Source organism: Aptenodytes forsteri, unplaced genomic scaffold (assembly GCF_000699145.1).
Source record: "Aptenodytes forsteri isolate BGI_AS27 unplaced genomic scaffold, ASM69914v1 Scaffold6, whole genome shotgun sequence".
In the NCBI taxonomy this organism is placed as follows: domain Eukaryota; kingdom Metazoa; phylum Chordata; class Aves; order Sphenisciformes; family Spheniscidae; genus Aptenodytes; species Aptenodytes forsteri.
The window spans coordinates 1,160,473-1,174,767 of record NW_008795709.1 but is presented as its reverse complement, the minus strand read 5'-3'; the positions used below and the strand labels follow the sequence as shown (position 1 = coordinate 1,174,767).

Sequence of the window (14,295 nt, the reverse complement as noted above, 5' to 3'; positions counted from 1 at the left end):
AAAAAAGCAGGATCAACTCTTAGGTTTGTTTTTTTTTTCCTAAGGACAAGCCAGACTACCCTTGCACAAAAAGCAATGTATTGTTACAGAAAAAAAATAATCTGTATTTTAGTTTACCCTGGGTTTAAGTTAACTTCTGAGTGCCATATTAGCAAATCAAAATGTGATTCTTCATACAGCAGAATTCTTTCACTGCTGTTCTAAAAATTTCTGTACGATTTCGTGAATTCCTATAAATAGGCCAGTCTCTTTGAGACAGATAATCTTAGAAACCTGACTGGAAATACTTATATTTAAAATTAAACATACACACACATATATAGTATGTTAAAATACATATATCTATATGTATGTATTTGTAGAGCTGGGCCGTATCACAACATAAAAATACTCCACAACTATTCTGTCATGAGTTTGTGCTTTATTTTTATACATATTCTTCTCAGTTGAGCAGCACAATAACTTCATTCCATGTTAAGATTTTTTTTGTTTTTTAAAATACTAAAATTCTTTAATGACATTGATACGTTATCATTCCATCTTTTCCAATATGAAGATACGAAGCAATACTTCAAACCTTTTGTAAAATAAAATAGCAAGTGTGAAATAGAACCTGGTATTGAACAAGCAGTCAGAAACATGAAGAAGACCCGTATTCATAGCCTTTTAAGGTTTTATGGCAATTTGCCTGTTTTCTTGATTACTGTACAACAAAATAATAAAAACAAGAACAAAAAAATTCCCGTAGAAAACCTATGGCTGTATCCTGCTGTTTATTTGGCCGTGACTTAATGTACATCTCTGGCGGCGGCTCTGCATTTCTTGCCTTGATACGCCACATCAAGTTATCTTGGAATTATTATTAAAATTACAGCCTCAGGGATTATCCAGATGCCCGTTTCATTTCGATGAACATCTTGAAAAGTGTTTGGATATCTTAAATAAAAAAATTCCTCATTCTGTGTATTCTGATAAGGACTTTTTTGCTGTATTGCAGTAAAATATACTGAATTGCCGTTTTTCCCAAATCAAGCATTGAAGATCCCACCTCTATAGAGCAACATTCCAGTGCACATTTCCAGCACATGAAATTACCGCTTTTGTTTGTATTTAATTGACTTAACGGTTTTCTAGTTTTTGACTTTGGTGCTGCCTGGCATTTAATAGATTACAATGCTTGGCTGGTAAGGAGAAAAAAAAAATAGATATAGTCAGCCTTGACCACCGAAATACAAATACAACCCCATCGTTTTTGTTCAAGATTGAAACAACTCTTGAAAGGTAGAAGTAACTCAACTAAAAAATAAAGAGATGGAATAACTGCAGAGGAATTGAGCAATGTCCAGTTGCTAATTCAGCCTGCTTTTATTAGGGATTTTTCCTGGTACTTTTAGGAGGCTTACAATAACTGTGGTGTGCTTGCTAAGCAATGCAGTATCACTCCATGGAAGAAGGAAAATACCTTCTTTGGTCCCAGCTGGCGGTAAATTAGACTTGACACGCAGGATTAAGGGGCCTTATTATTATTGAAGCAACTCTAGCATATGATAATTTATGAATCAGAAGAGCACTTTGTTTCTCCAGCTTCTCGCTAATCTCCCACATTAAATTGTGACTGTACGTTTTATATGTTCTTTATCATCAGGTGCTCAAAGGCCACGATGACCACGTGATCACATGCCTTCAGTTCTGCGGGAACCGAATAGTGAGCGGCTCTGATGACAACACACTGAAAGTGTGGTCAGCGGTTACAGGCAAGGTAAGTCGGTTATTTCGCTGAATTCCTTAGGAAATGAGCTACAGATAGAGCACCGGTATGTCAAAAATGCTGCCGTGCCATCGGACCGCACTGCAGGGTGGTCTGTAGTGCCGTCTGGTGCAAGAATTGGAAAAAGTACCGGTAAACATTTGGCTCATCTTTTCCTACACAGAAACTAGTCACCTTGATGTGAAATTGCAGTGCTGCTCCTGTTGCCACTGGCGTATATCCTTGTTCTCTTGGCAATTCTGCTATTCTTGTGGAGTTGTCTGTGACATGGATTCTAAAGAATTTGGACAGATACGTTACTTTATCTTCCTTAAAGCTTAATTTAGCCTGCTTTTACCCCTCTGCATCTCCCTTTCTCACTTGTCTTCTAGCATTCTTTCTGTTGTTTTCAAGTTATTGAAATGGGGTGTTCATTCTACTGGTTCTGATTTCAAATACAGAGTTTGTTTTTCTTTCTAAGCTACTACATTGCTGAGCCACCCAAAAAGGAAAAAAAAAAAGTAACTTGCTTTAGGTTTAAATATTTCCTATTAAATTAGATCCAGCTCAGGCAGGAATTTAATAAGCTTTAATACTTTAATTTTGGCTTCGAGAAGCAAAACAGTATGTGCAATCAAAAAGACAGTACTGAACATTTCACTCATGTTAGAACATCACAGCTACTCAGCACACAGATTTTTTGTCTTAAGGTGACTGACTGACCATGCTCCAAGGATATAGAAAAGGCATCAGGGAAACAGTACTTTTTCCTTCTAGACAGTATTGTGTGTACTTAGCTTTGTTTTAATGATACAGTTACGTGAACAACAGGACAGCTGTTGAGGATAACATGTTTAAGATGTAAAAGGTATCCACTTCATAATGTTGAAGCTGAATGTATTAAGCATTTGTCTTTGCATGCCTAGAAGATCCTTGATGGGATTGTAAATACTACTGTGGGGAAGAATAAAATTAAAAGCAATAGGCAGCCTCACCCTGCCTCTGTTGGCTTCCCTACAACCAGCTGTCTAATGAAGGAACCCATATTGAAATTTACATTTTTTTAATTGAAAAGGGCAGCCTAAACTCAAATGAAAAATACTTCCTTTGTACATATCACCCTCTCAAAAGCAAAATGTTCCTTTAAATAGAGAAAACTGATGATAGTAGCATGACTTAACAATTCCTGTTCAGTAATTTTTTGAAAGTAATTACAAATCCTAGTGTGACTATTTATCCCAAACCTTTAAGAGAGCCAGAAATTGTATGTGAAAGATGGAAGAGTGCTGTATCAGCCCTCACGCTTACTGATGCTGAAGAATTAATAAAATAAAAAACCCTAAAGGTTGGTTTGTGCAAATGAACATGACTAAGTAATTCCCTTGACAGATGTAAAGCCCAAAATAAGGCTTCTGTGTTCTTACTGCTTTAGAAGGATGAGTTCTTAAAATATGAGCAAATCGGTTGAAATAAAAAAAACACCAAACCGGGAACTGTAAAAGTGAATAACAGCTATGAACTGAAAAAGATGGATTTGATAGCAGTCAATTAAGCTAGGAGCCAGGAATTGCAGCAGACTGGTAAAAAATGTTAAAGAACAGGAAATCTATGTACAGCAAAAAAGCAAGACATTTTCAAGGATGTTTGAAAGAACAGGATATTAACAACAGAAATTAGTATACTGTCACTGATGCAGAAAAAAATACTTATTTTGGGAGAAAATTCATGTGATGGAAACATAGCATGCAGTGATAATAGAACACTTCATTTCAGCAGAAACTCACAAGGATGTTAAACAACAACTACCAAAGTTACATTTTTTCTTACTACAGTTGACCCAGATAATCTGTATTTGATGATTTTTTTCTAAAGTAACTAACTGTGGGGTAAAAGTGGTGTTTTTTTCAAAAGGTATGAGCACGAGGAGAAGATCCAAAGGATGGCCAGAAAGCTAAACTGTGTCAATATTTAAATGGAGTAAACTGAAAGACTGGGTATTTAGGATACATTATCTATCTTGGATAAAACATATTGGACTACGTCAAGAGGAGTCAACTAACAGTCAAAGGAAGGCCAGGCAATTAATGCCACTTAGCATTAGATTACAGAAAAAGAGATCGTCAAACTGTCTTGACCTCTTTCCTCGTGCAGTTACAGGTTCGACTGATAAAAATAGTAGTGCAGAAATAGATGGCTATGTGCACTGCAAGACTGTATCCCCATGACACGATTGAAGAAAATAGAGCAATGCAAAAATCAACATGGCACATACTTAAATGGGTTAGAAAGTGGGTAATTATAGAGATCATGTTGTTAATGTAAATGCAGAGTCTTCATGGGAGTATCTTTCTGGAGGGGTCTTGCAAGGATGTCTTCTGGTCATGCTAATTAGCACTTACTGCTGCCTGGTGAGAAAGCATCTATAGTCGTTACTTGTAAGGAATACAGGCTGAGAGACGGAGACAAGTCATTGTGTTCCAGAGTGACGGAGGTTTTAGAGAAGTAGGTGTGAGCAAAGACTGTCTCTACATGGTGAGAAATCGTGTCATACATTTGGGATCAAAGAAGGTAGGCTGTGCTTATGTAGTGTGGGATTCTCTCCTGGGCAACAGTAAAGTCTAAAAAAGGTTTGAAACGTGATTTTGCCGTATTGATGCTGTAGCTATGGCTTACGGAATGCAATGTTTCTTGGATAAACAAACAGAAAAATAAAATAAGAGTGTATGGTTTATAGATTGGTGGTAAAACTACTAAGTGAATGCTCTCTCCAATTCTAACACTTACGCTTCAAAAAGCTATTGGAAAACCTGCAGTGACTCAGAAGAATGCCAGGAAAATGACTCAAGGCTGCAAAACATGCCCTGTATTGAGAAATTTGGAAAGACAGTTTAGTTTATCAAGGGGAAGATTATAGGGAAAATTCCTTATAGTCAAAGTACTGACAATGGAGAGAGAAATTTGATGAGTGTTTTCTAAAAGGTGGGATTTTTTTAGTGCAATCACAAAGCAGTCTCCAGGGGTCTTCTGGCTCTTGCTATGAGAGACTACTGTTACCGCCTAGATTACTTTTTCTTAAGTTTCTATTCAACTCTGTCAAAAGGGTAGCTAAGCAAAATATTTCTTTTCAGTGTTTGAGAACACTGGTTGGGCACACAGGCGGAGTCTGGTCATCACAGATGAGGGACAATATCATCATCAGTGGATCTACAGACCGAACGTTGAAAGTCTGGAACGCTGAGACTGGAGAATGCATACACACCTTGTACGGACACACCTCCACCGTGCGTTGCATGCATCTCCATGAGAAAAGGTAAGGCTTTGTCCAAAGCTACAGCTACAGTTTGGCTTATAATACACACTTGTGTTCACAGAAAATGCCTGTTAAACTTGGGTACCTCATCCAATGTTGAGCGAAACGCAAACCAGGCGAGGGACTCGCATGAAACTACATAAATCAACACAAGGGAGGAAATGATTAGTAGCAGCAAAAGCATGAGTACTAATGAAAGAGCAGAAAATTGAGTCATGTACTTTATAAAGCCACATTCTGCATTATTTCAAAACTAATTCTTTGTTACGCTGTGATCCAGTCTCCCACGCTCTGGATAATTTCTCCCTTTTGTCAATGCTATAGACTTCTACTCATTTTACAGAATGACTTTTTAAGTATCGTCACTGCAGTGTTTTATTAAAATTTTAACTGATTATATCATAATTTCTGCAGTAGTAAACCGTGTCTCAATTCAGCAAACATGGGCAAAGCTCTTTCTTTTACTGGGCTGTGGTATGGAGCTGGACAGAGTGCCTGTTGGTTGCATTTCTTCTTTTTTGAAGAGTGAATGAGGTTTTTCTTTATCAATTCCATTACTATTAATTCCTTCTCATTTGTGTTCATACCTAAAGAAGCTTTTAAAAGTATAAACTGAAAAAATCAAGCAGAGTAACTGTTACTTTACTAAAACTTCTAAAGATCTTCTTTGTTTAATTGTTATAATTGGTTAACTCAGTCATTAAAACAGTCCCCATCGTTTCTCATGGCATCGTTTTGCTGTTCAGGAATGAAGTGCCTTTTTAAATACTGATTGCTAATTACATCAGATAGAGGGATCCTGAGGAGGTGAGTAGAGGAAGGAAGAAAAAGACTCAAGTCATTTGCGACCCTAATAAAACGTCGTGCCAGACCAGATCTTTGGTGGCTAGTGGACTAACGCTATCTAATGTCCCAAATTAAAACTCATAACTGATTTATACCCGTCTAACTGTTTTAATACTTTTATGTCCAATGCTAAGTACAGGAGGGGTTTTCTTGTTCCTCCAGAGTGGTCAGTGGGTCTCGAGATGCTACACTGAGAGTTTGGGACATAGAGACGGGCCAGTGTTTACACGTTCTGATGGGCCACGTAGCTGCAGTTCGGTGCGTTCAGTATGATGGCAGAAGGGTTGTAAGTGGTGCATATGATTTTATGGTCAAAGTGTGGGATCCGGAGACAGAGACCTGTCTGCACACGCTGCAAGGGCATACTAACAGAGTCTACTCATTACAGGTATGTAATTTTCATCTGCTGCTTTAGTTTCCTTAAGTAACATTCAAAGTCGGTTTATTTCACCTTGTTTATTAAATTGTGGATACCTACACCAAAATCACACAGGCCACAAGACTATAGAGGCATCTGTGATAGTCCCCTCTTTCATTTTGTTACACTAGTTACATGTTGTCTTAATTTAGAGACTGAGATTTTTGTAGATGAGCTTTTTTTTTTAAAACACCCGATACAATAAAGCCCCAATCTCTGTAAGTAGTTTTCTGGGTTGTTTGGTTGGGGTTTTTTTTTAAATCTTCCATGTGTTTTGGAGCTACGGTTTTGGTTTCCCCAAAGAAATTCTACTGTTACTACCTTAAATAAATCAGATGATATAGTAATTGGAAATGTGCTACAAAACCCACTGGATTAATGTTCTGAATTATGCAGAACTGTTTATCCTTATTTTGTAGTCCCATATTGCAGTTCCAAACTGTAATTTGCAGTAAGGCTGAACCTAAAATTTTAATGCCCCGATGTAAATCTCCAGCCTTCTGCTTCCTCTTCTCTGAGTAGAGGCCAGATCTACAACGGTGAGGCTTTGTCAACAGAGACATGCTACTGTAGATGCAGGTTATTACGGTACTGCTCTGTGGCATGGCTCTATTGCCTACCAGTCACCCGACTGCTCATCAGAACTGTGCTGGCAAAGACACACATAGACCTCATGTAGACTTTTCTTACCTTTACTAACCCAAAAGATCATCTTGTTCATTCACAGAGTCAAAGCATCACTTCCAGGCGCTGAAAGGCGAAAGAAATTAATTTCATGCTTGTGCCTGTTCTCACCACAATCTGGCAGGACTTGAAAAAGAAATTAACAAAGACAGTTCAGAATCGGGAAATTGCATTCGGCGTGTAACTACTCTGGTTTGTGGCTCGGAAAGTGAAGCTCAGTGCTAGAGACATTTTTCATAAATGCTTTCATCATAAGGTATCTCTCGCCATAATAGATTACATATGAACAAAATACCTAATTGGTTTTCTTTCCCAAAATAGGTAGTAAAATTTATCAGAAATCTCCAGCCCTTCTCTTAAATTCATATGCTGAGGAGGATTCTCTAGACAAGCAGCAAACAAGTTAAAAATGCTGTACTACCTACCTATCTCTTAAAAATATTCTGAAGGTTGTATTTCATCTGGGGCAGTTTGGGAACAGTATATGTTATTCTGCCTTATCTTCACCAGTGGCTCTTATTTTGGCTTATGAATATTCATGTCTCGGTCTGATACTGTAGTAATAATGGATCAAATAATTGGGTTTATGTTACACAGACTGATACTATTTACACCCTGTAAATGGAACTTGGTATGCTAAAACAAATTTCTGGGGGGCAGGAGACTGCAGGTGCTTACAGTTTTAGAACAGACAGAGTCTTTAAAATTGTATGGTGAGCTCCTGCCCTTGGGCCCGAAACAGCCCGAAACGGCAGAACTCCCATAAACAGAATAATCAGGCTGAATAACCAGCCTGTCCTCCCTGTCCCCGCTCCATGGCAGGCTCTGTTATACCTCAGTACTTCCCCAGTTGTAGACCCCTAACGGCGAGATCCTTAAGCACTGATCCAAACCGTTGTCTGTTTGACTGTGGCAATATCAGAGTAAAGTTTGTCTTGATGCCCAGCCTTAAAGCTTATGTATATGGAATACAACTAATTTGCAGGAGAGGGGGGAACAATTCCAAATTTGTTACATCAATCTGGTTTAGTTCTGTTTAGGAAAGAAAAACATTCTGTAGTGTTTCCACCCAACAAGTCTGCTAGGCCACTTAGCACTCCTCGTCCTTTTATCTGAACTCAAATTTGTTCACATCCTCTTCTGGAAGCAGGGTGCCCAAAACAGAATGCAAATTTCCAGTCAAAGTCTTACCAATGCTTACTAGAAGTGAAAAGTCATTTTACATGCCTTATATAGCATATCCCTATTTCAGATACTAGAGTGTCTGTCTTTTTTTTTTTTTGCTATATTTTCACCAGAAATGCAACGTATACAGCAGATAAGCAGTCTGTATGTGCCAGTCGCTCTCTACATTCTTTTGAATGCAGGTGCCATGCTCAACCATGTTTGACTGCAGAGGTCTAAGATGTTAGTTTTCTGCAGGTTTTATAAAAAGAAGCTGTCTCAGATAGTTCAGTTCCCTTAATTGGGTTCTTTCTTCACCATTATGAGATACCCGTCCGTCCACATGGACAAGTAGTGCCGGATTGCCCTAGCTGTAACAAAGACTCCTGCCCAGCCATCATTCTCCCAGGCTGCAGCTGTACCTTCATTCATTCTCTGGCAAGCTCAGATCTTCACGGTTTTCCCTTGACTTTTACACTCTTTGCTTTGGGTCAGTTCTACCATTTCAAATGTCACCCAAATCCTAATGAAAATACTAAATTCCAGACCCCCCGGAACTCTTTTCTGATAGCTCTAATAATGCTGTGAACAAAGTTCTGAATGGGATAGTATCCCTGCGTCAAATTTGCCTCCCTCTTTGTGAAAATACAACCAAGACATCTGCTGTTTCACATGGCTTTTTACTCTGTCACAGAAAAAAAAAAATTCTGGTTAAGATTTTCCCACAAATCTGTTTGCTGCTACTTACCGCATTGCTAAGGGCTTACAACCAGATTGATGGTTTGTCAGTTTCTTCTGGAAACTGAAGTTAGACTGACCGATCCATAATTCCCCATCTCCCATCATCATCTCCTTCAATAAAGAAAGGAATTGTATTTGCCATCTGAAACCTTGTCTGTCTTCCATGGGTTCTCAAAGATAGCAGCAGATGTCTCTGAGATTGTCTTAAAACAACTTGCCTTATGTGTTTTTTTTCCTCATTCTAGCAAAAGCTTGTACTCAGTTGTCAGTGGTGTTAGTGCTGTGAGCCTACACTCAGATGGCTGAGGACTGAAGCAAAAAAAAATGAAATAGCTGGTCTTACTTAGTGTTTCCTTCCCATTGAGCATAAATGAGCTTTTTTTATTTTGGCCTTCCTCTTGTTTTTGTTTTACAGAATAGTGTTTTATCATCCTTAACGGCTCTTGCTAGTTTTATCTTGTTTTGTGCCCTGCCTTTCTGATTTTGTCCCAGTGTGCTCTTTTAAACACATCTATTGATCTAGTTTCTACTTTTTCTACAATTCCTTGCGCTTTAGCCAAGTCTTGGTAATTTACTACACTTCCTGTCTTTCCTCCACACAAGGATAGTTTGTGTCTTTAAGAAAGCGCCAACTCTCCTGAACTCTTCTTCCCCTCAGAGAATAGATATATAAAAACCTCATGGGAAGGAAGTCTCAATTTATTGAAGTATTCCTCCTTGAAGCCCACTGTTTTATTCTACTGCTCTTTTTCCTTCCTTTTTTGAGAATTCTGGACTCTTATGTCATTGTCACTCTCTCCCAAGGTACTTTCCAGCTTTATATTCTCTATGTATCCAGTCCTCTTGGTCAAAAGTGTCTCATCTCTTAGCTGACTGCTCTCCGTGTTCGTGTTCTACATCTTTTTATTTTACATATAAGACCAGAAAATCCAAGAATTTGGACATCCGTGTTAGCCTGTATACCTATCCCAACAATAACTAGGAAGTTAAAGTTCCTTACTGCACAGAATTGTGATTATAAAATGGCTAAACCCGGCATTTTTCAATTACATCCCTTCTGTTTTCCTATGTTTTGGTTTCTGTGTAGATGATTCTGGATTAATGTTGTTACCCTTCTCCAGCTTCAAGTCCCTCTGCCTTGTGAAAAGCAGGTTTGGCTTGTTAATGTCTTTATTAGGAAAAGAGCATTCTCTTACTATTGCACGCTGCAGTATAGTCAGGAGTCTGTTGTGTTTTAAAAGAGTTGTATTACATTTAAAAGACCAGCGGTTCAGAGTCTTTCTCCTTGAGCCATGTACCTCATAGGAAATTACACTGACCATGAATCACCTGCTCTGATATCAAACGTGGCTATCTCTACTTAGACTGAATTATTATTTTGTAATGCAGCTTCTGAATATATATATAGTACCTAATGTTGCATTTAGTGAATTAAATGCTTAATAGCCTTCTTCATACAGAGCATTGCGAGAGCCTAATGTAATTGTTTGTAATAGATTTACCTTTCTTGTAGTTTGATGGTATCCATGTGGTGAGTGGATCTCTTGACACTTCCATCCGAGTTTGGGATGTGGAGACAGGCAACTGCATTCACACGCTAACAGGCCACCAGTCTCTCACAAGTGGAATGGAACTCAAGGACAATATACTCGTGTCTGGGAATGCCGATTCTACAGTCAAAATCTGGGACATTAAAACAGGACAATGTTTACAGACATTGCAAGGTGAGCTTAAACTACCTTCATGTAAATCAAGCTGCCTGCAGTAATCTACGTGGCAGGTTCTATATAAAAACCTAAAAACTACATACAAAGAAACAAGCACAGACCACTTACAACTTAAATATTTTTCTGATGACAGCTGTATGATCTTTCTCTGAATTAGAAGAACAAAATGGATTTAATCTAATCTATTCAAATCACTCGCCTGTTATGAAAGGCAGATGGTCGGACTGATAGCGATTTGCTACAGGTATATTAGCCTAATAAGCCACAGAAATATGTAGGAAACGACATCTCAAAACAGTCAGCGTATTTATTTAGGGATCACTTGGATGTTTCAAAGCCTACTGATTAATTGGATCGGGAGGCGAAGGACGCTGTCTGTTGCAATAAATCAAGAGAAATGAGTGGAAGATGTTTTCTTTATTTCCGTAAGAAGAAAGATTTCCACTTCCATTCTGACAGTTGCCACTCAGGCATCGTGCACACGAACACATTGTTTTGTTTCCCCTCCAAAAAAGGTCTTAACATCATTCCCATATATCATATGCAGCATCGCTGGCTGGAGCAGAAAATTAAATTTCACTGTAAAGCAAACTCTGCTGTTTTAACAGTATATATTTATATGTCAATATATAACTGTCAATATTTACTGATAGAGTAATCGCATAATAACACTCCAAAGGGACTTGGAGACAAATGCCTTCAGCAGTCACCTCATTCTGGATGGTTAAGTTCATTTTCATGAATGTCCAAGTGCACACCTGCCCTCCTGCTTGTATACAACAAAACGAGATCACTGTAACAAAGATTTTTTTCTATACCTGCATTCACTTTTTGAAAGCACAGCAAGGCTTCTGTTACCTTTTAATGCACAACAACTGAGTTAACACATCTAGGTAGAAAAAGCTGTATGCAAAGAGCTAGGTATTTATTCTATATGCAGTGCTGTCTGACATCACTTTCTAATTACAAATAAAAATGCTTTGGTTTACTGTTACAGGTCCCAACAAGCATCAGAGTGCTGTGACCTGTTTACAGTTCAACAAGAACTTTGTAATTACCAGCTCAGATGATGGGACTGTAAAACTTTGGGACTTGAAAACGGGTGAATTTATCCGAAATCTAGTCACATTGGAGAGCGGGGGAAGCGGAGGCGTCGTGTGGCGGATCCGAGCTTCTAACACAAAGCTAGTGTGTGCGGTTGGGAGCCGCAACGGGACTGAGGAAACAAAGCTGCTGGTGTTGGACTTTGACGTGGATATGAAGTGAAGGGCAGAAAGATGAATTTGTCCAAACGTGTAGACTATGTTCTCCTTTCCCTCCCCCTGAAAAAAAAAGAAAAAGGAAAAAAAATCCCTTGTCCTTGGTGGTGCAGGATGTTGGCTTGGGGCAACAGATCCTAAAGACCTACAGACTACGAAGGAGAAGACAAAGATGACAAACTATAACTGACAAGAGAGGCATTTGCTGTCTCGTCACATAAAAAGGCTACACTTTTGACCGGGGCAGCTTTACAAAAATACGACTTTTGAAATGAAACCAGGTGCAATTATTTCTTTACATTCCTCCAGCTGCTCCTTGAGCAATTTGGAGGTGAAAAAAAAAATTGTTACAGTTCTTGTTAACAGGTTATTTTACCACAAAGATCATGAAAGAAGCTGCACAGGCGAGCCTGCTCGTGCACCCCTGGGCCAGCCTGGGTCCCGGCAGCCCCTCTGAGCAACGCGCTGTCCCTTAGCCCCGCTCTGAGCGGGGGGTTGGACCGGACAACCTCCAGAGGTCCCTTCCAACCTCTACGAGCAGTCACTGGTTGACTTTCAAAAACTAGAGAGCATCTGCAATGAGAAAAACAAACAAAAACAAAGAGTCCATTCCTGGTGTGGAAAAGCTAAAATATTACTGTGAATTGTTTTGTACAGTTTTATCAGAGCTTTTTCTTTTTTTCTTTTATTCCTCTTTTTTTTTTGCCAACCATTGCCAATGTCAATCACAGTATTAGCCTCTGTTTAATCTATTTACTGTTGCTTCCATCTACACTCTTCAACGCATAAGTTGCTCTGAGGTGGCAAGTTGTCCTGGGTTTTGAGAGTCCTCTGATGGATTTAATTTGCAATGCTGGTGCTAGAAGTAGGTCTTCAATTACGGGATTGTTGTCCCACCCCTGTACTGTATTCCCAGTGGCCAAACTTATTTATGCTGCTAAATGAAAGAAAGAAAAGCAAATTATTTTTTTTTATTTTTTTTTCTGCTGTGACGTTTTAGTCCCAGACTGAATTCCAAATTTGCTCTAGTTTGGTTACAGAAAAAGACTTTTTGCCACTGAAACTTGAGCCAACTGTGCCTCTAAGAGGCTGAGAGTGGAAGAGTTTCAGACAATTAAGAGTGAAGTTTGCCTGCAAATAAAGAATTGAGTGTGTGTGCAAAGCTTATTTTCTTTTTTCTGGGCAAAAATTAAAACACATTCCTTAGAACAAAGCTATTGCAGCCTGTTCTGTGGGGAAATTTTTCTTTGTGAGGGCTGTGGTGAATGGAATGAACATACATTAAAAAACTGACAAAATTTTTAAAAAATATAAAATACAAAAATGAAAATAAAGTTGCTGGTCAGTCTTAGTGTTTTACAGTATTTGAGAAAAAACAACTGTTACAGTTATTGCTGGGAGGAACTGACAGAGCAAAAACTTACGTTTTTGTAAAGATGTCACATGCAAACAAAATGAGAAACGAAAGAGTCAAATGGTTTGCCTCATTCTCCAAGAGCCACAACTCAAGCTGAACTGTGAAAGTGGTTTAACACTGTATCCTAGGCGATCTTTTTTCCTCCTTTTTTTTTTGTTTTTGTTTTATTTATAGTCTGATTTAAAACAATCAGATTCCAGTTGGTTAATTTTAGTTACGTAACAACCTGACATGATGGAGGAAAACAACCTTTAAAGGGATTGTGTCTATGGTTTGATTCACTTAGAAATTTTATTTTCTTATAACTTAAGTGCAATAAAATGTGTTTTTTCATGTTAGTTTGTCTGTCCTTTTTTTTTTTCTCTATTTCTTCTTGTTAATTTAATATCATAGATCCTACGAAGGGTAAAGCAGGTCAAGTTGCTCAGCTGACTGGTAGATGCTAAAATATGTCGCAGGACTTTTTATGTAACCCTTCCACAAACAGGTGCGCAAGTGTCCTCTCCTCAGTTGCCGTATAGGATTTGTCACGTGGGCTTCGACAAACATGCGGGAAAGCCATTAGCTTCCTATTGCTAAGAACGTGTCAGGATTTGACTCTGGAGGGAGTTAGCTATAAAAAGCTGCTCAAGTATGTAAAACTTCTTCCGATAGCATCTTGTTACTGCGTCTTAAATTGAAACTTGGTATTTATTATTTATGGATTTCAATCAATTGATTGCAGTCTGACAGCAGAGAATAAATCCATAAATACAACTAAAATCAAAGGTGGGGCTGTAGGAGAACTTGAAATAAAGCTTCTGAAGAAAAAAACCCCAAAACACCCACATCATTCCAGATGAGTCCAACAGCAGTTTTATCAGTGCCCTGAAACCAAGGTAAGTCAGTCATCAGCCGTCTCGGAAACTTCCCACTTGAGTGTCAGTTTCTCTCCGGAATCTCCTTGACCAAAGTCATTTTCTTCTGTGCAAGGCTCTTCTGT

The 14,295-nt window shown here is 38.6% G+C and overlaps 1 protein-coding gene across 2 annotated transcripts in view; it reads left to right on the top strand.

The window, feature by feature from the left end:
* The window catches only part of FBXW7 (F-box and WD repeat domain containing 7), a 113,150-nt gene extending 99,499 nt beyond the window's left edge, over window positions 1-13,651 (top strand). For both annotated transcript variants that reach the window (XM_009283303.1, XM_009283304.2), the window contains exons 7-11: window positions 1,646-1,759; window positions 4,876-5,057; window positions 6,066-6,291; window positions 10,424-10,634; window positions 11,635-13,651. In XM_009283303.1, coding sequence (XP_009281578.1) covers window positions 1,646-1,759; window positions 4,876-5,057; window positions 6,066-6,291; window positions 10,424-10,634; window positions 11,635-11,903 — 1,002 coding nt within the window. In that variant the 3' untranslated portion in view covers window positions 11,904-13,651. The remainder of the gene's footprint in view (window positions 1-1,645; window positions 1,760-4,875; window positions 5,058-6,065; window positions 6,292-10,423; window positions 10,635-11,634) is intronic.
* Window positions 13,652-14,295: the final 644 nt, after the last annotated feature.